This window comes from Zosterops lateralis, assembly GCF_965231275.1.
Source record: "Zosterops lateralis genome assembly, chromosome: 11".
Classification (NCBI taxonomy): domain Eukaryota; kingdom Metazoa; phylum Chordata; class Aves; order Passeriformes; family Zosteropidae; genus Zosterops; species Zosterops lateralis.
This window is the reverse complement of record NC_139771.1, coordinates 19,604,838-19,631,425: the sequence shown is the minus strand read 5'-3', so window position 1 is coordinate 19,631,425 and position 26,588 is coordinate 19,604,838. Positions and strand designations below refer to the sequence as shown.

Genomic DNA, 26,588 nt, shown 5'->3' with positions numbered 1-26,588 from the left:
TAATTGATAATTAATTGATAATTAATTGATAATTAATTGATATTTCCCTGTTCTGCTCCCAGCAGGCAGGCTGGAATTCCCTGCTAGGTGTTAATTAATGAAATCACCACAGATTTCCAGCAGCTGATTTTAATAAACACTCCTGGCCAGAGAAAGAAAAAAAAAATCCCAAAAACAGTCCCAAACAAACCAGCAGAGGGATTTAATATTCAGTGCACTATTTCAAAATCAGGTGTGATTTTTGGGGGCTGTTCTGTGCAGGGGCAGAAGTTGGACTTTGATGACTTTGTGGGTCCATTTCAACTCTGCAGAGCAGTTGGTGACACTTTTATTGAGCCACATGGTCACATCTCCTCTCACCTGTCACAGAGCCAGACAAAAACACAGCCCAGCTCCTTGCAATGACAAAAAAAAACCTCCTCAGGAAAACCTCAGCTTTTCATTTACTTTTGAAAAAAAAAATCAAAAAAAGAAAAAAATCAGTATCTTGCAGTTTCCAAGTAGCTTTACAGCAAAAAATAAAATCTCAATGCAGGAAAAAAAAAAATATAAAGAAAATAAATGATTGGGGAAGAGAAAACAGCTCAGGTGAGTGAGAGTTCCTGGGAGTTTGAGCCTCTTGTTTAATATTCATTGGGCATATTCCTCAAAAATCCAGCTTCCATTGCACATCTTTTCCTCCTTGTTTGATTTTTTTTTGATTTTTTTTTTTTTTTTCTTTTAGGTCCTGAGGCATCGTGGAACACCGACATGAGGATTTAAGGCTGTGAATTAAAATCTGAATGGGAAAAGCAGCAGCACCAGCACATCACAAACACCTCTGGAGCTGCACAAAAAGGATTTAATCCTTTATTGCATCATTTGACACTCACCAAAGTGGTCTGAAACTCAACAGAGAAGTTTAACTTTGTCTAAAAGAGGAATTTTTGGGGGTTTGGTTTATTTGCAGTGACCCACAGGAAAATGTGATGGGTGTGTGCAGCCACCCCCAGCCCAAAGGGAGGATTTGGGGGAACCCACCTCAATTTTATTCCCTAATTTTTTAATTTTGCAGATGATTCCCAAAGGAAATACATTAAAACCAGGAGGTTGTCACAAGCCCAATCAGTTCTGAGATTTTATCTGGTCTGGGCTGCAGCAGATAAAGTTGCTGCTGGGAAATGTCTCTGTTCTTGAGATGCCAATTTTCATGTTTCTCTAATTCTTCAGAAAATTACCTTTTTCCCCAAAAAATAAAAAGGGTTTTGGACTTTTTCTGTGTTTGTATTGAGTAAAAAATGCAGAAAATAGAACTTTATAAATAATAGAAAGTGAGTATCATGTGTCACTGATATGGGATGGGATAATTTTTGATTGAGGACAGATTTCCACTCATCATTTTTTACTCACAGGCACAGCCTGAATGGGACTTTTGGGGTGGCTGCTTGGGCTTTGCTTTTCCCAAACAGAGGTTCCATAAAAAGCCCTTAAAAAGCTCCAATTAAAACCCAAAAAAAGAGGCACAGATAAGCAGAAGCTTGAGCACCAAAGACTTCCAGAAACTGCCGAGCTCTGAGGAGCAGCCCCAGCCTGTGTGGGATCCACAGGGAAAAATCTGAATTTCCCTGAGCTTTATGTAGCCCTTGCTGGAAACTCAGAACCAGGTGAGTAATTCTTGCTCCCTCTCTTTCTTCCACTGAAATCAAGGAGGAGCCATTTGGGGATATTTGCCCAACTGCTATGGGGGTGCCCAAACAGCTTTTAGGATCTATTCCTCCTGCAGGAACTACTTAAAAACTTTTTTATAACGAGAGTGACAGAAGAAATGAAGCCACGGTTGATGCTCTACTCAAACAAGCAGATTCAAAATTTACAAAACGCTATTAAAAAAGAGATTCAGGAGATTCCAATACAAAAAGACCAAAAAAATGTGCTGTACAGCTCGGCTGAGTTAGTGTTGGGAGAGGCAAAGAACCAGATTTAAACCAGCATTGAGTCGACAAAATACAAAAAAAAAAAACAAACTCTACCATAATATTTTCTCTCTGCTTTTGTTCTTGGCTGAAAAGAAAGGAGCTTTTGAAAGTCAGGTAGGTCTAGTTCAGGTGATGCTTGAATGGTGAGAGGTTTGGATGATTCCTGTACACACGACTCCCTTCTGGAAACTTAATTCTGCTGGTCCAAATCCATATTGAGAAGCAATTCTAGTCATTCCTACACAGCTCTACAGACCCATGCTAGCGACATGTCTCAGTTCAAAATAAAACCAGGCTGCTCTGGACTGGTGTCAATATTAATATCATATGTACAAACGTCTCCATGGAATGTTGGCTAGCTCACAAATATACAGATATGAGACAAGACACCGAGGAGTTTGCTTAGAAATGCAGCTTTGCAGCTGGGGGAAAAAAAAAAAAAATGAAATAAAAATATTTCGAGTGATGGTGGATGGGAACCCTGTTTTGCCTTGCCACAGGAAAGAGCTGCAGCTTAACTTATTTAAGGAAATAGTGCCAGCTACTGGGCAGCAGCCTCACCCACACTCTGCTATGGGTAAAGCTGCATTTCTAAGTATTGGTAGTTGAAAGTCAGCTGTAACCACTAAAATAGTTTTGTTTTTTTTTTTGTTTTTTTTTTTTTTTTTTTTTTTTTTGAATATCATACACAAAGGGGTTGAATTATTTAAGGGAAAAAAATTATACAATATATAGAATATATTTCTCTGGTATTTAAAATTCTAATTTTCCTCGTTGTGTCACTTTGCAGAGTGACTTGGTTTTGTGGGTGCCACAACCTCGAGGTTATAACCAAGGCCTTGAGGGAATTTTACACCTACACCCGTGAGAACAGCCAAAAACTCTACCCAGAGAAACATATTCCAAGCCTAAGAAACACCTGGAGCAGCAGGTGAGGATCCAGATGTACCACTGAGAAACTCTGCTCTGCTCAGACTAACACATCGTGCCGAATTAAAGGATTATCCTGTTTTATTGAGGAGAAAAACACACAGAAATCAGGATGGGGGAAAAAAAAAATAAATCATCTTTTAGTGGCAGTGACTTGTTGTTGTGTTACCTGGATGTCAGGATTTCCCTGACTGGCTCAAGTGGCTCCCCAGCACAGGTGGGAAGCGTGGAGAGCAAACCAGGATAAATATCACAATTTAACACCAATCTTTAGGCGTGGAGAGGAAAAGTTGCCGTAGAGCTCCCAGTGCTTTCCACTGATCCTTTCTCCTTAGATCCAGAATAAGCTCCAATAAATGAACCATCTTCATTGAACATGCCATGCTCCCCTTCTCCATAATCTACCAGACTATCAGCACTTCCAGTGGCTTTAATGTCCCCGTTAAGTGACCGCAGGCTGCCCTTCAGCGGCTTTTCGTCGCTGTCACTACAAAACAAAGAGACGCCTTTCCAAAAATCCGCCTCTCCCCGCCAAGGGGGGAAACTGCTCCTGCCTTGGGAAGGGGAGAGTGAGGGATGTGAGGGTGGGGTGAAGGTCTCAGTGAGGATGATCTGACCTCTGAGTCCTGCCCTGGGTGATGTCCACACCCTCCCACAGCGCCCCCACAAAGGATTTTTGTCATTATTCCAACCAATTAATTGGTTAATGGGCATTATCAATGTCCATCTGGGTTTTTTTTTTTCTCTTTTTGCCTTGGGCAGACAGAATAGATAGAAAGGGAAAAGGGAAGGGAATGTTGGAAAGGGTCGGAGGGGTCTGTTCCAGCCACCAGGGCTGATACCAAGTATTTGGAACCTCACAGAGAGACACTTTTAATTTTACAAACCACTGGGCAACATTCGGGACCTATTTATTTAATTTTCCTTTTGAGGTGAAGTGATGTCACATCACTGAGTCACCTCTCTGTGCTTTGGGAGCATCTCTTTGAGTTTAAATGACCAATAAAGGTGCTTTTCCCCTTTTTTTCTGCTGTTATTTTATTTTACTGGAGATTATTTCACTGGAGTTTGCCTCTGCCAAAGCGGAGGAACTGGGAAAAAACAAAGCAGAATCAACATCTGCAGTCTCTGTTCAGGGAAAGTTCCAGGAAAAAGGGAAAAAAACTGGGAAAAACCAAAGCAGAATCAACATCTGCAGTGTCTGTTCAGGGAAAATTCCAAGAAAAAGGGGAAAACCTGGGAAAAACCAAAGCAGAATCAACATCTGCAGTGTCTGTCCAGGGAAAATTTCAGGAAAAAGGACAGGCCCACCACCAAAATTCTGGGAAAAAATGGGAATTTCTCTGGCCATTCCTCCTAATGGCACCAGAGAAGAAAAACAAGAACAGCCTGAACAGGAAATTTGGAGGGATTGGGAAAACATTAAAAGATTATATTAAAAAAACCTAAATTCGGGCTCTGGGTTAGGGACATAATTACTCAAGTAATTGTTACTGGTAATGCCAAATCAGTGTCAAATCTTTGGCAATTTTACCTAAGGAAGGGCAGAGAAATAAACCTGAGCTTCATTTCTTCACGATGGACTCAAACAACACACAAAAAAACCCCTCACTACTTTTCTGCACAGGGCATTTCTCCTCAGGAAAAAAGACAAATTTGGATTTCAGGGGGAAAGGAGGAGGGTCAAAGTTATTAACCTCAGGGCTTTCTTACCTTTCTAAATATTTGTCCCATTAGAAAGCATTAAAAATTAAATAAAGATGAAATTATGCAGAAAAAAAAAAGAATAATAATAAAAAAAAAGAAGCCCTACTCTGGTACAAATAATGTAGGATATATAAGTGGGATTTCAACAGCAATTTTAGGCTCTTAAGGGCAGCAACACCAGTTTTCCAGCCTGGTTCTTCTAATTATGTATTTTTCTTCATATCATAATTATATATTGCTAGAGGTTTTAGTTATTTTAAAACAGCCAAAGTGGTTATTTCAATTCTCCTACAGGGATTTCTGTAAAGAGGTGTTTGGGTTTTTAATATTCTTTCCCATATTCCAAACTTTTCTTTGTTTTCTTCCCCAAAATGACCATTCCCCATATTACACGATTTGGGTCTGAATTTCAAAAACCGACTGAAGAGACAGAATTGAATCCATTGACTTCAGTGGGCTTTTCAGCAGCACCCCAAATTATCATATATATTTACATTATTCATACAATGCTAATTAAAAAAAAAATAAAAAACAACAAAAAAAGTGAAAAATAACCACCAATACATCAACATTTCCTCATAACCCAGCTTGGATGGATTGAAATATACTGGATATACCTTTATATTCCTACTCTTATCCACTCCTATGAGGTTTGCTTTGAAAATGAAAAACAGCATTAATTGCATGCCATAAAAAAATGTCCCGAAATAATGATGGCATTTGGAAACAAACAAAACCCCAAGAAACACAAAGGCTCGTGAAAGCAGGTCCTATTTACCTATATTCCCCAAAGATTTCATCTTTTATTGATTGAGCTTCGGGATCTGGATGCAAATCTTCTTTTTCTTTCACTGTGCAAATAAAATAAAGGACAGATCTCTGTGTTGTGTTCTGCCATGGATTTTTTCTTTTCCCAGGGGGAATGGGAAAAAATCATCTGCAATCACCTCCAGCCTGGCCTGGAGCTGGCTGGACACAACCTGTGAGCTTCCAAGAGTTTGGGACCATTCCTCAATTTATTATATACAATTATTTATAGAATCATGGAAAGGTTTGGGTTGGAAGGGACCTTAATGCTCATCAATTCCCACCCTTGCCATGGGCAGGGACACCTTCCCTATCCCAGGGTCTTCAAGCCCCATCCAGCCTGGCACTGAATGTTCTCCACTCCCTCTTTGGGCAACCAAATTCCTACTTCAATACCTTTACCTAAATCCTTGGAAAATTACAATTTTTAGCATAATATTGCCCTGTTAAGCTGCCTGTGGAAGTTCTGTCCCTGTGTCCAGCAGCAGCTCCCAGGTGGAAAGTGAGCAGGGAGTCCTTCCAGCAAGGATGAAATGCTGGAATATTGCAGGAGTGCTGGGAAAGGCCTTTTGCAGGCTCTGTGACCAGCACACAGCACAGCTCCACTCACATTCATTAAAACCCCATCCGTGGATATTTATCAAAAGCTACAAACCCTAATTGGATGTTTGTGCTGGAGGCCTGGGTGGCCCCCAGAGAGAAACCTCTGAAGGATGGTGGTTATTAACATGTGAACGTGGGGGAAAGGACGATCAATCCGTTTTTACCTGAATATTTGCCTCCTTTATTCCTCCTGACAAAGCAGATGGTTAGCAGCAGCAGGGTGAGCAAGGCAATGGCACACATCAGCCCGATGAACCAGCCCTGGGTGGAAATCCCCTCGTAGATGCCAGCGTAGGCTTGGGGAGGTGGGAGAGGAGGAAAAAAGGAGAAAATTAATCAGAGGATCAAAGGGCAGCAGCCCATGATAACATGAACACATCACGTTCCTCTCTGGATCTGAATGGAATCAGTCTCTCGCTATTGATGGTGCTCAACGTGAGGGATGTGTCCAGAGTGTGACATTTGGGACTGGAGGGGAGTGTGAGGGTGACAAGGGACAACACAGACACTTGGCAAGGTGGCTCTGAGAGAGCAGTTGACTCACAGGGTTAGCACCACACAGCAAAGCTGAGCACGGAGTGGGTTAAGCCTCTCATGCAAAAGCAGTTTTGCGGAAGAGAGAGAGGTAAAAGTGCCCCCAAGAACATGCAAAAATCACCAAACTGGCCACTGGTGGGGTTTATCACAGCTGCCCTCTCACATTTGTAAAGGTTTGGGATTGCTCCAGGTTGTCGTAGAGCAACAAGACAAGCTGTTGTAGAGCCAAGAACCTGGGATGTGTTTGTGCTGCCATGGGATTCAACTGCAAGGGCCAACCTCAACCCCAGGGCAGGGAAATGATGAGTCTGGGACACTCACACTGCACAGGATGGAACCTCAGCATCGACTCACACGGGAAAACAAACGTTCAGCGCCTCGAAGGGCTTCGTGTCTCACCTCTCCCCCTGGTCTCAATTACATCTTCAAAAATGCTATTGTTATCCACCCAGTTCTTAGTCACTAGGCGGATTGTGTACTCAGTGCCAGGCTCAAGGGCCTCGCTGGGCTGAAACTTTGGGGTGGGTTTTACCGCGTCTGAAATCCTGCCGCTGCCTTTACCTACGGAATGCACACATTCAAGGCACAGGGGTTAATGGCATTCGTGGACAAAAGGCCTAAGAAATGCAGAGTTATAAACAACAGACAAATACAACACGGCATTTTAAACATTTGGCATCAGGCAATCTGATTTTCCAAAGCAAAAAAAAAAAAAAAGCCCAAACATCCCCTCTGTTTCATTTTTAATGTTCCATCAGATGAAATCAACAGCAGACTGGAGTAATCCCGATGTTTAGGAAGGGGGTTTGGACATCTCCCAGGATGAAAGTTAATATTGATGGGGGCTTATGGATCTGCTTTAACTAATGCGTGCTTAAAAAATTACAACTTGCAAACGGGCCTGCTCTGTATGGATAATCTGGGGTTTGATGCTTCTCCCATTGAACTGAGCTCAGCAGGGAAGCACAGACAGCTTGTTAGCTGGATATGGATTCTTGTATGTCTCCCAGAAAAAAAAAATAAATTAACAGCAGGGTTTGTCCTTGCTTCTCTCCTGACAGTGATTTTCTGTGTCCTTTTCAATTCCACAATGCCTGCACAAAGCACTGGTTTAGAAACTACTCAATGATTTGGCTGTAAATGGATATTTGGCCATTTAAGTGTTGCTGATGAGTTTAACATTCGATTAGGAGAAGGTAAATTCCAGTAGTTCTGGTTCTGGAACCTTGTTAGTTGCAAAATACCTCCTGTAAACCCATCTGCATTCAGATTATGGGCACTAAATAAGATTTTTCAGAACAGCTTTTGTGGAAAGCAGGAAAAAGGACATTACAAGGGTTGACAATCACTGCCTGGACATGAACAGCCTGCTCAGCAAATTCAGAACTGTGTGTGTGACACAGAGGGATCTCTAAAAACATGGGAGTGTCCCTGTCCTCTATGGCAGCAGACAAATTTGGGGGGAGCTGCACTTAATAAAAATAATTCTTGAATTATTCTCACTCCTCTGATTTGCCTGTTTTGTCCAAAGCCATTTAAACTAAGGCTTGAGCACAAAGTATAATCTGAAAGCTCCTCGGCCAATTAGCACTGACAGGGCAACAATGCTCATTAATACTTCAACTAGTAAATAAGAAAAGCAAGAAGCTGCTGGAGATTAAGGCTGAGTTGACAGCTGAAAGGAGAAAAAAGAAAAAAAAAAAGATTAAGATAAATCCAAGCACAGTCAAAGCAGCAGTTCAGGGTAAGTTTTTCAAGGCAACTCTCCATGTATTACAATAAGCAGTTAAATGAGCAGACCACTGGGACCCAGAGAGAACACATCCAGCTGAAACTCTGCTGATACTGAGGCACAGCTCATTAGCATAAATTAATCCATCCATCGGTAGTTTGGGCTAAATGAAGGATGTGAAGCCCAGCTATAGTTTTTAATCAAACCGCAAATTAAGCATCAGGATACCACAGGTACATTTTAATTACACGCTCTAAAATCGAGGCATCAGAAAAACGGGAATATTATCCATAAAGAACAGGAATGAACATGAACCTTCCACCCCAATGTCTGTTAAATACCACGTAACACTCGTGCATGACATGATAACTGCATGATCCAAAATGTTCACACCAGCTGCCTCCTGAGGAAGAATTCCTCCAGAATTCCTGGGAAGCAAATCCTAAACCTTGAGCTCCTGGCAGGTGATTCGTGGTGCATATTCTTAAACCAACTTTACCACTCCCTCTCTGCCCCCTGTTTATTCCCACCTTGTGGCAGCCTCTTTCTGAACCATCAGATCTTTAGGGAAGCAGAAAGAGGGACGTGAGATAGCTGAAAAAAATCCCTTTTTCTGCCCACTTATTGCTCATCTGCCACTGCCCTGGCATGTGGAGCATCCCAGGGCTGGGATGGACATTTTAGGATAACGATGAGCCCAGCCTAACCTGGAACTGGGGATTTACCAACAGCTCCCCATTTGTCATCTCCTATCCCAAAACACTCTTTTTTTTTTTCCCCTTTAAAACTCAGAGCAGGTGTTGATGAGGTTTCTTTCCATGCCATTTCTTCCTGGTCTGTGTGGCACAGCCAACAAGGGCCCTACAGAGGAGAAATCTTTGCTAATGAGGGCAGGTTTGGTGGCTGGAATAGAAAAAGAACTGTGGCCTCCTGAAAAATAAAAGCAAAGACATAAAGATAAGGCAAAGCTCCACGTTCTGGAAGGCCAGGAACATCCTGGAAGCTGCAGGAATTAGCTGCAGAAAATTGAAAGCAGTTGGGTCGGGGTTTTAATCTCCAATAAGGGAGAAGGAGCATTAGTAATAAAGGCATATCACCAGCACTTCTCATCTTCCCCCACTATTTATCAGCCACACCATGGGACTTGCATGAACATTAAACACTGAACTGCAATTTTACAATATTCCTACAGGGCTCCAGGATTTATGAGGAGAACAGAACACACATTTTTTACACAAGCTTATGGTATAAAGGGGAAAAAAACCAATAGAAACCACCCCCAAAGATTTTTCCAGAGTGTTCTCCAAAAGTTAGCACATCTGTTATAAAATACATAAAACAAACCCAAACCTGGCAGTCTGAGAGCTAAATACTAATTGTGGGCAGCATCTTAATTTATAACCATACCTGTCTAAATACATCTGCTGCAAGAAATGCAAAGCTGAACTTCCATTAATTTTCCCCTGCTGCCTGGCTATTAAAAATATATAAATATGCAGCACAAGTATGCTTCACTTTTAAAGGCTTTTCAGTGCAGGAGGTAATTCATGTTAAATTTAGATTATTTTAGATTATTTTAGACTACAGAGATTAGCAGACCTGTTGTATGTAAAGTTTCTGGAGGAAAATTTGTAGGTGAGGTGATGATCAAGAAATTTTCACCGATTTCATTAGATTTTCTCGATGATGAGCAAAGAGGGTTTGCTGCTAACAGCACCAGTGGTTTACATATAGGAAAGGTGTTTTATGATTCCTTTTTCCACTTTGCCCATGGCAAAAGAGCGTTAAATCCATGTGTCTTGTTCCAAATGATTCCTCTGGTCCCGAAGGACAAGACCCTCTCCTTAAGATTTTCCAAAAGCCTTTGGGAATATGGTGCCAACAGCCACTGGAATATAATGAAACTGGTGAACTTTTATTTCCTGGCTTCTCTGGAGAATAAACCCACCACTGAGTGGCTTCATGTGGATGAATTTCTCATTAATGCTTGGATTTCTGGACACACAATGATAATTCTCAACGTGTAATGCGCGTTTGGTAATCCCCGAGCAACAGCGGCGACGAGATGAAAAGGAGCTTTGTGTTAAAGAAGGGCTGCTACATTAAATTAATCTTTTCGCTTCTGGAAGAACGTTATTTTGTGTTATGTTTCTGAGGGCTAATGATCTTGGGGAAATTGACATTTTTCAAGGGGAAAATTAATTAGTTTGGAGGTCATTTAAGATGTACTGCCTGAAAATGTGAAGACAGAGATTACAGCCATTTTCTAAAGACAACACACCTTCTTCTGTGATTGAAACCACAGAAATCAAGCTATTATTTATTTTGTAACACAATCCAAATTCCCTTTTGCTCAGGGTGCAAGAATCATTTTATCAAGAAATGATAAAGATCTTAGGTCGCCTATCAGGGTTTAATATTTGAGTTATTTTCCCTGTACAGACTTGTTTTCAGTGGTGCTACATGAATCCTCACACGTATTAAATAAGGAAATTACTTTTTCTTTCTAATTCCAGACAACAGTAGCAGGGATAACTTAAATTAAAATAAATTAAAGCAACAGCAGTGATGGAGACCAAGTAAAAAACCCTAAAATGTCAATGAATCCAGAGCTGCCACCTCAACATCTCCACTTTCCTGGCAGATTGCATTGTGAAATTCTGAAATACCCGTGGCAAAGGCTGAATTGCAGCAGTGGAAGTTTCCAAAGCTTTAAAACGAACAACGAGAGCTTTATGGGTTTATTATTAAACTGGAACAGAGTGGTTATAGAATCACTGAATCAACCCCCCCAAAGCAACGTGGAGCTCTCCATCACCGAGTTTCATTTCAGAGGGCACCACATTTTATATCTGTCACTTACGTGGGTCATTTGAAATGATAAACTCTGACTCCTGAAATCACTCCCCTCCTTCAAAAAGAGAGATCGTTTTAATTTTGAGCAATTGCCTCGCTCCCCAAACCACAGCTTGAAACCCCAAGGAGGTCGCTGAAAGAGTGATTTTTTAATTTAATTTTTTTTTTTCCCGGTCTACCATGTTTAGGTGAAAAATATCTGAACAATTTAGCCAGCAAATAATGCCACAGAACTCTAATGGCACCTCAGTGACAGATGCAGTGCCCTAATTTAGGGTGGCTTGAGAAGCAGCAAGGAGCACACATAAATCACAGAACTGAACCCTTGCAGCTTTCATTAATTATACCACTCTGATCTAAGAATATTTCACAAGAATCAGGTGTTGCCACCACTGAAACAGAGTTTAGGAAAGTAGAGAATGAGAACAAAATTAATGTCGACAGCTCTAAACCGTGACAAGGTTATTTCAGGGAGTCGAAACACATTATTCTGGTTGCCCAATGAAGGCCAGAAAAGGCAACTAATGAGGGAAAATGAGGTATTTTTATCTTGGGAAAAAAAAAGACATTTTTCTTCTCTTAATGAGGAATAAATTTTAAGTCAAGGTGATTAATAGTCGCTACCAGGTGAGTACCAGTATCCTGCAGTGAGACTGGAGGCCAAAAGAGAGTTGAGAAGGAGTTTTACTACTTGGGAAAACAAATGGCAGCTCCTGACTGGATCTGGAACTGGGACATGAAGATTTAAAACACTTTTGACCTGTTTTACCAGTAACTGAAAAGAATTCTGCAACTTAGAAGTCCAACAGCACACGGGCCATTTTTCTATTTTACATCAACATTGGTGCAGACTGTTATCTTTGCTAAAAATGATGCAGCCAGGACTCTTTTGCTTATCACTTTCTCTTTCCCCGGGGTAAGTGCACAGCAATGGTTTCTGATTAATAGCAAGGAGCTGCTCCTCAGTGCTGTGGAGTTCTCAGACTTGCTGAGCACAGTACATTTTATTTCATTTCAGCTGAAAGTGAGAGATGAGCTATCATAGAGTGCTCGGGATTTTCCTTTAAATCACTGAACATCAGTGTTTCAGCACAGGGTGTAAGTGGCACACAAATGCTCACTCCTGGTCTCGGATAAAAGAATCATAAATAACGGAGCAAAAGCAGTCAACTTGATGTTTATCTGGATTTTCCATGTCAAACAGCTGACCTTAATGCTGCTGGCAGTCCCCCATCTTCGTGCATGGGCAGAATTTGTTTTTATAATATTTTATAATATTACTGAGAACAGATTATCTGCATCTTCAATTTTCTGTGCGTGCCTGAATGCAATTCACTTATTCCAGCATGGCTTAAGGAGTTGATGGGTGAGAACAGAAACAGGATTGCACAGCAAAATGAAACAGATGAGCTCTGCTTCCCTGAAGAACAAAATAGCCATATTAAAAAGTCCATTGACTGCTCTCGTGGCAAGGAAAACAAACTTATTTCCCCTAATTACAAAGGAAATGTCAAGCCTGGATTATTCCCAATAGATTTTCCTGTTATAAAGCAGAGTAATGCAGAGTCTCCAGGCAGGTGCAAAGGAGAGTTCCTTACTGCAAAAACCAGACCTATTTAAGCAGTGAGTCCATTATCAGCTGCATTCCATTTAAATATAAAAAATATCATTCAACCAACCACCATAAACCACGATGTGAGCATGTCATGGTGATTTTCCTACCTCTAATTCAGCTGAGTCACTTTCCCATAGTCCCTTTCTACTTGGCCAAAGTAACAGGCTGAGCCATGATTTCACAAGGGCAACAAGGCCCTTATTTCAAGCCCTTATTTTGTAAAGGTTCTACCAATAAACAATATTTTTTTTGCTGAGTCACTTTCCCACAGTTCCCTTTGATGCCTTAAGTTTTAGCTTTTGTATTTTCAGGTTCTGTGGTGCCCAGGGCTGCAGCTCTGAGCTCACAGTCAGTGTCACTCAGCTCTGCACACAGCAGGGACACAAAACAAATCCTTTTCCTGCTGCACACCAAGGACAACTCTCAGCCCCAAAAGCACAAACAAGGCTGGGCTGGAGGGAGGAACAAGAAGGATGGGACCTCCCAGCCTGGAGCTGGGATTGGACAATTCAACCCCAAGGTGCAAATGGACCAAAACTTATCCAAGTGTGAGACCTGGTGACTGTTTGTCCATTTTGTGACCATTTTGGGTCCACCTTGGGTGTAGCCCTGGCCAGGCTCTTGTCCTGCCCAAGGTGGATCCTGGAGGCCTTTTAATAAATCTCTACTTCATTCTGCAGCTCTGTCCAGTCTCTGTTCCAGCTCAGCCTTCCAAGACATCACCTTCTACTTTGGCTGAATTAACAGATCTCAGCCATGATTTTACAACAGTATCACAGCCCTCACTTTGTAAGTTTGGACCAATACACAACATTTTCCCGCTATTCTTAGAGCTCCTCCCCACCAAACGGGACTTTATGGAACTTACTGCCTTGGGCCAGCGTCAGCCCCTCCTCGGTGGCCGCCTTCCCGCAGCCCTTGGCCGTGCAGGCTTTGATGTAGAACTTGTACTTGGTGCTGGGGCTGAGCCCCGCCAGGTGCCAGCTCTGCACGGAGTGGTTGGTGATGCTCACGTCCATCACGGGGCCAACCTCGTGTGTCTCGTTGACTGAAAAGGAAAAACACCTCTGTCAGTGGTGCCTTCAGTTTTATCTTTGATGTATTTCAGGTTCTGTGCTCACAGTCAGTGTCACTGTGGCAGCGCCTGTGCACATCACACCTGGGAGTTTGCCCTAACTAATCCTGATCCAACTCTGAACTCAAAGCAAGACAGGCACATACTTATCTGGTACTGCAGAATGTAGCCAGTCAGGTGGCCATTGGCTCTCTTGGGAAGTCCCCAGGACAGGGTGACCGAGTCCTTGTCAAAGTTCAGGATCCTGAGAAAACGTGGTTGTTCAGGGACTGGAAGACACAGGGATGAGCTTTCAGAGGAGAGTGAACAGGTCTGTCCCTACAAATTCTTGTTAAATGAGGATATGATTTAGCCCAACACCCACAGCTCCCCTTTCAAGTGAAGTTTTTCCACGAATAGTGGAGTTTTTACTATCACCTTAAATAAGGGAATCAAGTCATCTTGTCCCAAAGATAACTGCAATTTATATCCCTCCATCCCATATTTTCCTCTTGCCTTACCTCCTTCTGGAGTTTCAAACACCACAGGGGAGCTCTCAGGGCCATGTCCTCTGGAGTTGAAAGCCAAAACTGTCAAGCGGAATTCACTGAAGGGCTCCAGGCCAGGAATCATCCCATAGTTCCTGTCCCCCACAAAGGTCAGGAAGTGTTTCTCTGGGTGATGCCTCTTTCCATCCAGCATGCTTTTTGTTTTCCACCAGCTGACCTGAAAGGAGATTGGGATTTCTATATTGTCTGGGGATGAGCACGGTCATCTCTCTCACCTTCCCAAAAATGAGAGGTTACAATCCAGGACTCATTTAATAATTTATTCATTTATATAAAAATATATTATAGAGAAATGTGTAACCTTGTAGCCTCTTAAGTGCCCACGAACTCTGTCCCTTGGTATCCCAAACCAGAAGACTTTGACCAGGGTGCTGTTCACAACCTCCACCGACACGCCCGAAGGAGCAGCATCTGGAACTGTGAAAACAAAAGTCCCAGGTGTTAAAAACTCTTCCAAGATTCACACTGTTCACAGCTCCAGGGCTTGGCTTTCCAGCTCCAGCTGTGCCACTTCATGCAGTCTCCCTGCAGGAAAGCAAAAAGCCATTCCACCTGCATCCAGTGGCTGGAATGGGCCAATAAACATTATTTTTCTGTATTTTTCTGCTGAGGGTTTGGATACATGTGCACTGGGACACATGAATTTCTACACCAGTATTTATGATTTCCTGTTCCAAGCAATGCTTACAGCAGTGAGAAGAATAAAAAAAAAAAATTATTAACATGGTACTCAAGAAGGCAATCATAAAGGTTTTTTTTATAATCAATTTCATTTTACAACTAAGCTCATTAAACAGTAGGATTTTAATCACTGCATAACACAGAGAGCTATTACAGTGCCTGAAAAAAAGGAGGCCTTCATCCATTGACAATTGAATTGCGAGGAAGATTTTCCACTGGTAGATGTAAAATTAGGCTCATCACAGAGAGACAAAGAAAATAAACATGCTGTGGAGTTTATTTCTTATTGTTCTCACTATTCACCACCTCCTCTGCACCACCAGACCTTCCTGTTCCCACCTGTGGGTGGGCAGGGGGGATTCTCCTGTCTGACCACCACTGAGTCCATTTCCAGCACTGAAATTCCACCTGGGAGCCATGGAAAACTGTGGGGCTGGAGAAGATGACACATTCTTCAGGGACTCATGGACAAGGTAACACCAACACATTTGGTGTAAATGTGTCTGTAAACTCACTCAAACACCCAGTGCCTGGGAGTTTGTCCCTAATTGTCGGAGTATTTAACTTCTGACAGTGTTAAACTCTTGGGTCAAGCCTCAGAGAACCCATTGATTTATTTTTTTTTTTTTTCTTACCAAGTACAACACGACTGCTACACTTCAGAGACTTCTCATGGGCTGTGGCCTTCAAACAAGTACCCCGACTCAGCCAACAACTGAGATTAATGAGAGGCCAGGTGACCTTTCCAAAAAAAAACAAAAACCCTCACACTCCAGCAGGCTGGCATCAGGCACCCAGCACATGGGTCATGTCCATGGCTCATGGAGCCCATCAGGCTGAGCACTGGCATTCCAGCAGCTCTGGGCTGCCTAATCCATCACTCCCCACCCCAGCCTTCTGCAGCACAAAGAAATTCCCTATAACTTCCTGCAGGGGGGTTGTGGACAGCTGGGGGTTGGTCTCTTTCTCCAGGCAGCAACTGACAGGACAAGAGGACACAGCCTCAGGTTGTGCAAATATGGGTTGGATAGTAGAAAGAAGTTTTTCACAGAAAGAGTGATTAAATACTGGAATAATCTGCCAGAGGAGGTGGTGGAGTCACCATCCCTGGATGTGTTTAAGAAAAGACTGGATGTGGCACTGGATGCCATAGTTTAGTTCAGGTTTTAGGGCTTGGTTGAACTTGATGATGTTGAAGATTTCTTCCAACCTACACAATCTGGGATTCTGTGAAACCCCCATTTTCCTGGGCAAGTTCCTGCCACTCACCGTCCTCTCCTGAGTATCCAATGGTGATGTTCGGTTCCGGGCCAGATCCCAAATTATTCACAGCCTGGACTTTGATCTCGTAGGGCACGAAGGTGGGCACGTTCTTCACACTCAGGGAGTGTTTCTTCACCAGCTCCTCGTTCCAGTCCGTCTCCACACCGCGCTGCCTCCAGCTGACTCTGTACTCCAGCCCTGGCCCGTTCCTCTCCACGGGCTTCAGGGGCTGGGGAAAAGTTAAAAGAGATCTCGTCTGCCTTTGCTGTAATCACAAAACAACAGCTACACCACAATGACACAGACTCCGAGATTCAGAAGGCTGAAAATTACTCCTTTGTTTTGGGGATGTGACTCTTTTTTATACTATTTTACACAGACCAATTTGATTGGTGACACAAAGACAAACCTCTTCACTCCCATTGGTCAGAGCAGAGGGACAGCAAGGAGAAGTCCCTCCTAGGGAAAGGAATGAATAACAAAGTTACAGTTACAAAAACATTTCTCCTGTTTACAGAAAATTCCCTGGGAAAAGAATTTCAGAAAGCCAAAACACCTCAGGCATGGAACCAGGGCTACAGGGGATAATTCTGGAATGTGTGTTACAACACGGGCAGAGAAAAGGGGCAAAATCCCCAAGCTTTGGCTTTTTGCTGTCATTTTAATTTGAGGATGACTGGAACAACAATGTCATGACTTCAAGAGAAAGGAGGGTGAAAGGCTTGGATTAAAATCCAGATTAATTGCCAGCAGCCATATTTCTGCCTCCTACACACGTCAGGTTTTGTTTTGCCACAGGTTTTCCTGTGTGAGGTAAAACCACACGCCTTCAGCACAACTGAATTGCACGCTTTGGCATAAGGCTGTGAGTGCCTTTTAGCAGAGATAAAATTTGCATTTTATCTTAGAATTTTATGTAGCGCAGCAAGTTGGGTCATTAAAATTTAGATTTGGTCTAACTGCACACCAAATGCTTGAAATTACGCCTGGACATTCAGTGTGCAACTTGCTGGGCCACTCTGCTTTTACCAATCAGCTGGAGAATTCATCCCAGCGGGGTTTCCAGCTAATTAACATGGATTTATAAAATATTAGGAGATGTATAGCAATAGCTTGTCATGAGACATGCTCAAATTGAATTTATTTCTCTGAAAACACACTACTTTAATTAAGAAAGTTAAATAATCACCTACTCTACCAAAAAAAAGCTACACATTGAAACAGCTGTGGGTGTTTCTCACCATATAGGCTGCTTTTAATAATATCTCATAGGCAAATATGAAATAATATATTATATAAATATAATTATATTATAATTATATATAATTATAATTGTATAATAATATTTCATAGGCAAATATGGAATATATAATAGCTGGTTTGTATCCAAGAGGTCTGACAGGAAATAGCATAAAAAAAAGTGATTCCCCTTTGATGCTCCTCATGCATGGGGAGAACTAAATTTGGGGGATCTGCAAAAATTCTGCTGTGAGGATCTTTGGGAAGTCTGTGGCAAAGGAATTGGGAAATTGGGCATCTTTCTCACAGGCACCACCTCCATGGCAGAGATCCCAGGGAATGGGATTTGCAAGAGAAGCTGGAGGAGTAAAAAAATACCTCAAAAAAAAAAAAAAGATTGCTTGTATAGAGTTAAATTGCAGCACTGCTTGACTCCTACTTGATCTCCCTTAAAGCTGCAAATCCTTGGCTGAAAATCCCAGTCAGTCGAGCTCAGCTGGTCTCTTAATCCAAAATAGGCAGATTAGCATCATTCTGCAGCCTTTGTCTGTCAGAAACAGAATGTGCAGTGCCCAGCAGTTCCTCTGAAAAGCGCCCAGGAAATGCCATAAATAAATGAATATCCTGTTTAACAACATTTTAATGATTCAACAAGATTTAACCAAGCCTTTCCATCCTATTCTCTCCTTCCAGGCTCAGCTTTTTCCCTTCCACTTTTGTCCTGTCTGGGCAGTGATTATCGAGTTCCTGGTGCTCAAAGATGTGCTGGCCACCCCAGTATTTCCCAGTAAACATACTGGGAAATAAAACTCTGCATTTCATTGATTCATTAAAGTTGGAAAAGACCTCCAAGATCAAATCCAGCTTTTTCTGAAAGGCAGGATTGTCTCCCCTTACCCTGGGCTAAAATATCCCATTCAAATCCAAGCCCATGGATCTTGAGGGCCACCTATTTTTGGGTGCAATCATATCCCAAATAATGACTTCCCACTGGGAAAACATTTGTGGTTTTTTGTTGTTGTTTTTTTTTTTTTTTTTTTTTTTCACTGGGAGCAGCAGATTGAAGAGTAAATCTCATGCAAATTGTGTGTATTTCCAGCCTCAACAAAAACCAGCTTCCTTCCACAGCTCTGGATATTTGTACTAAATGAAGGAACACAGAACTCAACTGCTGGCACAGAAGCTCGAGGCTTAAAACCCAGGAAATTTGAAGTCTGGGAACCATCCTCAAGACTTTTACATAATTCCTTTGATGCACATCACAGGCTTTGGAGGTTTATCCACATTCCTTTGGTTCTTGGTGTAAAAATTCAAGCTCACGTTCTCCTGGGCAAGGGTTCTGTGGTGTTTTTAAACTTCCAGGCTGGAAGGGCAGAAGCCACGAGCCACCCATTCCCTCCCTGGGCCTGGCTGGTGATTTTAATTGCAGAGCAGAATAAAATCACAATTATTTGAAATAGTTTCTTGCATACAAGAAGCAGAGAAGAGCAAATTTTGGTGAATTCTCACTATGCTTTAAAGAAATTCCGTATTTTTTTAATACCCTGTGAAGTCAGACATAAAAACAAATCTTTTGAAACAAAAAATGATACTGGGGTTGAAAATCCAGAATACATTTAAGTCAAATCCAGAAGAATAAAGGATCGTTCCTATAGGATTTCTAATCTTGCCTTACCTCCCATTTCATCACCATTTCATTGGGTTCAGAAGCTTCGACTCGGATGTTCTCTGGGTTTTTATCCGGAGCTGAAACCACACAGGTGACAAGGTTAGTTTGCACAGTCCCATTTATTTGCATTTAACATTTAAATGCCAAAAGGGATGGGAAATCCCCCTATTAGTGACAGACACTTAAACCAAAAACATTTGTGAGATGAATTACTTGAATTACAAAGCTGGTGGGACCCAAACAGGTCGTTTATGCAGTTTGGATTCCTAAGTGCCCCAGTTGGTTGGAGCCACCAGCCAACATGGAACTGTGATTTTTGGATTGGAAAGCACCAGATGTGGGGGGATTTATGAGGAAGAGATTTTTCTCCCTGTGGGGACAGCAAACAGAAGGTGCGTCATTAGAGGTGCACACACGGCTGGAATGTTGAAGAAAGACCTGAAATTGGTGTAAATGGGGGAAAAAAGAGAGAAAATGCCAAGGAATGCAAATGCTGTGGTGAACAGGTGGCCTCTGAAATGACTTTCACAAGGAGACAACGTTTTCTGCCCCAGTGAATGCTCTGCAAATTGAGATTTTTGACAAGCTTAGTGCTCCTGAAAGGCTCCCTGCAAATCCAGCCCTTCTCCAGGAACTGTTTGTCCATGGAGGTCTGGAAAGGGTGGAAAATCAGCAGAGTGAGGTGCTGGAGGTGCAGGAAAACCCAGCAGTGTGGACTCCTCCCTTTGGCATCCTTGGGAATTTTATGCACCTCAGCAAGTTAAATTTAAATTAAAATTTAGATTTGTTCTAACTGCACATCAAATGCTCAAAACAACGACTGGACATTTGATGTGCGACTGCTGGGCTTCTCCCTTTTACCAACCACTAAAGACTTCCTCCCATCAGGGTTCCCATCTCATTAATATCTAAAGTATCAGAATACGGCTTGTCACGAGACATCCTCCAGCTGATTTTACCTCTCTGAAAACTCACTGCTTTAGTTAATACAGTCAATTTAAATAATCACCTGCCCCACCAAAATTACTGGGAATTATTCCATCCAGCCCCTTGAACCACCTGGAGGTTAATTCCCACACCACAAGGCCTACTTTTAATAATCCCAAAGGATTACAATGGAGCTGACCCTGAGAACTGAGCAGTGCAAACGACCCCGATTTCTTCACACCCTCTGGAGCAAGGGAGGGCACAGAAATTCCAAAAAAATTCCAAAAAATTCCAAAAAAACCTCCCGGAAAATACCAATATTTAGGAAAGCAAAGGCAGGTTTACCAGCTGGAGGGGTGGCATAGCGCAGGGATGGTTTGCTGGGCTGGCTCCTGCCCACGGCGTTGACCGACGCCACGCGGAACTGGTAATTCAGGTATGGGGCCAGGGACAGCAGGGCTGTGGTGTCATTCCCTGGCACTCTGCTGAGCTCCTGCCACCTCCCTGGCTCCCAGTGGTTCTCTTCAAACTCTATAATCGACTCTGGAAAAAAGACAGAAAACAAAGGAAAAAAAGATTAAAAGATACAATTTAGTGTGAACAGCGCGGGTGGAAATGAACTTAAAAAATGAACTTTAAAAATTAACTTAACAAATGCACTGCCATAGTTAAAGTGATTAAACCTGGCTGTCAGCAGGGTTTGTGTCCTGGACAACCAAAATTCTGACCAGCCTTAAAAAATGCTGCTGAAAACCCCTTCCTACCATTCACAGGGCTGTTGTGGCTGGCCCCAGCTTTCCAGGAGAGTCGAACGCTCCGGTTTTGGTTCTCGGAGAGCTGGAGGTCTTCTGGTGGGTCAGGAACATCTGAGAAATAAAGGAGAAGTGTCAGGAGCACAACAAGGTGTTTCTGTTTGTCCTGGTGTTTTCCAGAGGGTTGGAACAGCACAGTCAGTGAAGGTGGTGGTGAAACACCTCCTGATTTCAAGATGGACAGACTGTGGAGAGTGGGAATTGCTTTGAAAGACCCCAAATCTTCTGGTGCTGATTTTTCTCTTAAAAACACAAAAATCCTTCTTCAATTCTTCTCTCTCTACCCTCATCACTGTGCTTGCAGCAACAGATTTTGCCTTCCAGATCAGCCCCAAGATCTGCTCAAGCACTGAAGGGTATTGACCCTGCTCTGGGCAGGATGTGCCAGCATCACCTGGATTTACCCTGGGACAAACTGGGAGAAGGTGACTCAGCCCTGGCAGTTATTGGACTTGGCTTTGAGAGTGTGAGTGAAGGGAGAACATTCATTAATAAATTCATTCAATAAACTGGGAAACTCATTATCAGCCAGCTCAACTAATGCTGTCCCAACCAAACTTCTGACTGACAATGTCATTTCTTACAGAAAAACCAGTGACTTCCACCACCACAACTGTCTTTGTCATTGTGAAAAAAATTCACTGTTTGTACTGATTTTTAATTTTTTTTTTTTTTCATCTCAGGGTATATGAGGAAGTTAAAAAGTTTGTATTTGGATTTTTTTTTTAATTTTCTCTGCATTTCTTTCCCTATTTTTCTTGCACCTTGGAAAAATCAGGAAGCACAGTTTAATCTACAGCCATGTTGCTGCTTTATCCTTGGAGCACAGCTGGTTAAAATTCAATATATTAATTTAAAGATGGTGATGGTGCATCTTAAATAGTCTCACCCCTCTACCTGTTCATTAAACACACAACAAATAATTAAAATTATTTACACAAAAAAATATTCTAATTAAATATTTATTTCACTCTTAGTTGCCCCTAATCTGATGTCTCCATTTAGTTCTTCAGTCAGCCCACAAGTCCTTGATTGCAAAAAACCTGAATTTTTCACTTGGAAAATAACTGACATTGTTAATTCACCAAGACCTTTGTCGGATACAATAAACAAGGCAAAGAGCACAAAACTGGTTTTCTTCTTCTGCAAAGCACCTTTTTAAAAAGGAATAAAGTGCTTTATGAAATTTTCATAAGTGAAGTAACGAATAGTCTGCAAACATTTTGAATTATACAGCACTGAAGGACACAGCACCATAAATAATGTGCACAGCATCTTCCTAATTTACTATTTACTGAAAAATATCATTCCTTTAAAGTGGGAAAACATCTTGAAGGGCAGATTGACTTATTTCTTGCCGCAATCACCGCCAGCAATAAATAAAAACGTAAAATGCAGCAAAAAATAAATGCAATTAAAATGATGCAAAGCTGTCAGAGAATCATAAAATCACAGAATAGTTTGGGTGGGAAGGAACTTGAAAAATTATCTAATTCCAGCCCCTTTTCCATGGGCAGAGATACCTTCACCTGCACCAGGCTGGCCAAAATTGTGACCACAAAGCAGAATTTTGGCTGCTGGCCTTGGGTGCAACGGGTGCACAGCACTCCAAAAATTCATCCTCTGAATTCCAAGTGAGGGATGCAGGTTGTGAGGATGCTCTCACAAGGCCAAGATTCACACCCAGGGGGTCAAGGTTCTCCTCTGCTCTTTGCCCCTGGACAATCATTGTTGCTCAGGTTCACAGATGAAATTAATTCCTTTTAGGTGCTGAACTTGCAGTGATCTTCTGAGGAGCTGCACATCCAAATATTGGCCTGATGGCCTTCAAAAAATACTCCAATTCTTTCTTCACTAAAGTGAAGGACTGGTCAATGACCTCAAATCAGCAGCAGAACCATCCTTAGTATGATCTCACACCTTCCAGCCTGGGCAACTCCTGCAGCCACCGAACTGAGGCAAAAATGCTGTCTCATCTGACTGCACCAAAAATGAAAATAAATCGAGTTTGTGTCAGCATCGCCCTTCCTGCAGATAAGGGACAGCACAGCTGAGCTTAAGGAGTGAGAGGCTCTGTGAAATTGGGTTATTGGGGCTCTGTGAAAAGAAGCAGAGGAGCAGAAGTGCTGCAGTGGCAATTCCTGTTTCTGCAGAGGGGAGAATTGACCTTACCCAGGACGATGAGCTGCGCCTCGGCCTCGGCAGCATCCAGGGCAGTGCTGGCCAGGCAGGTGTAAACTCCCTGATCCTCCAGGAGCACGCTGGAGATGAACAGGGTATCCCTGTCCAGAATTATCCTGCAGGGCAAAATAATAATAATAATTAAAAAAAATGGGTTACAAGGATGAGAAAAATCTGTAGGATGAGCACGACTGTCCTGGGTTGCAGTGTAGGATGTGCACACAGTATTTATTCCATCCCCATCCCCATGAGCTGTTGGAACCAGGTGGGGCAGTGTTTTCCCAGGCCCCTCCTTTGGGCTCTTCTGCTCATGGCCCATCAATGCCTTGCCCAGGACTCACAGGGAACTCCCTCCAGGAGCTCTCTCTGTTTAATGGGCCATCAAGGAGCCACTGCACGACTCCTCATCCCATTGGGAGATGCTCCCAATGCCCAGGGGGAGGAGCCAAGCATTCCCACCTGGAGAGAATCTGGGATTTGGGACAGGACAAGCAGCCCTGAGCCACTGGATTCCCAGAGGAGCAGAGCTCCCAGACCTTTCTGTGGGATCACTGCTTCAGGAAGAGCCCCTCACCTGGACTGCTCCCACCACCCTGCTCAGGGTGTGTTCTGACTCTGTCAGTGCTCCTTTGTGTTATTGCATTGATTTTATTTTATTTTTACCTTTTTTCCTTTCTTATTAAACTGTATTTCTGACTTGGAGCCTCTCACTCGTTTTGCTTTCAAACCACGACAACAATACACAGACGTTCTTTGAAAAATTGTTCACGGGACATTTTCATTAAATAGCTGCACACGAGGCCTGGTACAGTAACATGTAATTGTGGCTCTGCTCTACACTGTGCTAAGGGCTCTTATTTGTATTTTGTGGCAATTTAGCCTCTGGTTGGCCTGTCAGTCCTGCTCTGAAAAGAACCACATTGAGATGCGCTGGGACATGGGATTTTGGCACCTCATTAATGAGACAAATCTATGGGGTTAATGACGAAAATTTTGAAAGATTGAGGGAAACTGAGCATGCCCAAGGCACTTGTGTCACGTCCAGAGCACCAGGGAAGCTGCCAAGAATCCAAGGCCATGGGCTCTGTGGCAGACAGGGAATTTCCATGATTTCCATGGCACTGCCTCACCATCCTACAAGGGCTCAGTGGGATTTCAGCCTCTCCAGTATTTAGGAAGACATCTCTCTCCTGTGCTAATTAATAAAGACATCTGATTGCCCCCTGTGGGACCCCTCTGTGGTATAAAGGCTGAGCTCCAGCCCCTTGAGTTCAATGAAAACCCAAAACCAGGGTAAAATTCAGCCTGGACCCGCAAATCCTAAACTCATATACAGGAAAAATTCATGGCAGAATCCCTGAAATCTGTTTGCCATCACTTCAACATTGCAAAGGCTTTGTTTTGGCCAAATAAGTGCAAATTATAAGAAAATCCTGGTTCCACTGAAGTAGAGGAACAACCTGCCCTGGGGTCAGGGTTGTGTTTTTGGGTTGGGCCAACACTTATATCATACATAGAAATATATTTATGTATATATTAATATATAAATTTATATTCTGCTATGATGGTAGCAGAGTTAATAAACCCAAACCATTTGGCTCAAAACTCGCATTGCTGCATTAATATTTAGATATATATATATATATATGTACAAAAATGTATAAAATGCAGATCTATTCACGTACTGCATGAAGAATTCTTTGCACACACGAATTTGCATTTCAAGCCATTAAGGCTCATGTTTAATGAAACTCCAGCTCCAGCACCACACCAGATCCTCCTTGAGATCAAGAACAGCCTCGTTCCTTCCCCACTCACCTGCCACTTTCTGTGCTGTTGACTGGCAGCTCATCCCCATCCTTCCTCCAGGATAATTTAAAGCTGTGTTTCAAGTGGGAATCGTACTCAGCCTGGCATTTCAATAAGATGGAATGTGATTTCAGCACTCGGGGGTTCTTCGGAGTCACAACAAGTTTGGTGGCATCTGATTGATCACAGAAAAACACTTTGATTAGGTGAGAGAGAGTCTATTACATCAAATTTTCACCAAGCACTTCATCAACCTCAGGAGCAACAATCATGTCTTTTTTTTATTATTATTATATACACAAACATTTCATGTGAAGGATGGTGGGGTTTGAAATAGATATTTGCCAGGATTTCATTTTTTTTTTTAATCTTGAAACATATTTTTTTAATCTTCAAACGTTTTTTATCTTGAAACGTTTTTTTTTAGTTCGCTCCAAACCAAAGAGCTGCAGAAAAAAAATAAATCCACCAAAAAATCCACAAAAAAAAAAAAAAAAAAAAAAAGGTTACAGGTGAAAATCCTTGTTAGCAGCCTGTCATGAAATGGATGATAAAAAAAAGAGGATTGAATATAATTTTTATGTCTAATTGCCATTTGAAATAAGCTTTGGCAGTGATCCAAGAAAAATTACAAGCTTATTAAAGTCAAGTGTGAAAAAATTATTGCAATCAAGTTTGTTCTTTTAATTGACTGTAATCTGAATGCAGAAACAGATGAATAAGTAAGAAGAAAGTGCTCAGCTGAATTTATTTCTGCAGCGAAATGTTGCTCTGTGAGAATTTCACTGTACATTTTCATTTTTATTATCATTGTAAAATTCCCAAAGCCGAGGGAGTGGGTGGGAATGGAAAACAAGGAGTGGGCTTTTTTCCTCAGGTTTGTCACAGCAAACGTACATCAGAGAGCTTTGCTAATTGAGCATTTAAGTAATTAAATATTATTTTTTTATTGGCAAGCCCTAAATCCTAAGTAAATTTGTAGAAAACCCACTAAGTGCCCAACAGGAGCTGCCCACAGCCATCACACCCTCCAGGGAAAACCCTTCCTGCCAACCAACCACACAAATCCCTTAAAACACAGCTGCAGTGCAAGGGATGGAGCTAAAATTTATAGATAAACACATCTGAGGATTTTTTTATGCTCTGTTTAAAAATATTTATTGACAAAGTGCAAAATCCTTCAACCAGCAGCACCCTGCAATGTGTTTGGTGTCCACTGTGGGAGTTAATCCAGTTTGGGGTGTGCCTTCTGATCAACAGATGGGAAGGAATTTTAGGGAAAGGGAATCCTGAAGGAGAAGCAGGAACACATCTGGATTAACAAGGAGCCCACCAAGCACAGGGAAGGCTCCCAAAGCTCAACCAAGTGCTTGCCCTGAATGTAACAGGGCAATGACAAAAAGGAGGGAAAAATCCTTTCAATTGGTGGCTTGTGCAGCTTCTGCAAACATCCAAAAGAAAATGACCACTGTGTGTGAACACAGAGAAATCCAGCTGAGAAGTTGGGACTAGTTTAAAGGCAACATATATGAGACTTTTGACAATTTCAGGTCATAATATCCAGAGAATTCCTAAAGTCACAGAATAAATCTGTACCCAGGACTGAATATTCACCACTTCCTGAAAAATGATAGACATAAAA

At 42.2% G+C, this 26,588-nt stretch overlaps 1 protein-coding gene across 1 annotated transcript in view; it reads right to left on the bottom strand.

Moving 5' to 3' along the window:
- Positions 1 to 1,233: 1,233 nt before the first annotated feature.
- CHL1 (cell adhesion molecule L1 like) overlaps positions 1,234 to 26,588 on the bottom strand; it is a 140,004-nt gene continuing 114,649 nt past the window's right edge. The window contains exons 15-27 of the mRNA XM_083869572.1: positions 24,956 to 25,121; positions 23,129 to 23,253; positions 20,909 to 21,010; positions 20,490 to 20,687; positions 19,224 to 19,294; positions 16,316 to 16,538; positions 14,667 to 14,782; positions 14,318 to 14,522; positions 13,964 to 14,086; positions 13,611 to 13,790; positions 6,167 to 6,298; positions 5,371 to 5,443; positions 1,234 to 3,372 (exon numbers count right to left, since the gene is read on the bottom strand). Of these exons, the coding sequence (XP_083725698.1) occupies positions 3,156 to 3,372; positions 5,371 to 5,443; positions 6,167 to 6,298; positions 13,611 to 13,790; positions 13,964 to 14,086; positions 14,318 to 14,522; positions 14,667 to 14,782; positions 16,316 to 16,538; positions 19,224 to 19,294; positions 20,490 to 20,687; positions 20,909 to 21,010; positions 23,129 to 23,253; positions 24,956 to 25,121 (1,931 nt within the window). The 3' untranslated portion in view covers positions 1,234 to 3,155. The remainder of the gene's footprint in view (positions 3,373 to 5,370; positions 5,444 to 6,166; positions 6,299 to 13,610; positions 13,791 to 13,963; positions 14,087 to 14,317; positions 14,523 to 14,666; positions 14,783 to 16,315; positions 16,539 to 19,223; positions 19,295 to 20,489; positions 20,688 to 20,908; positions 21,011 to 23,128; positions 23,254 to 24,955; positions 25,122 to 26,588) is intronic.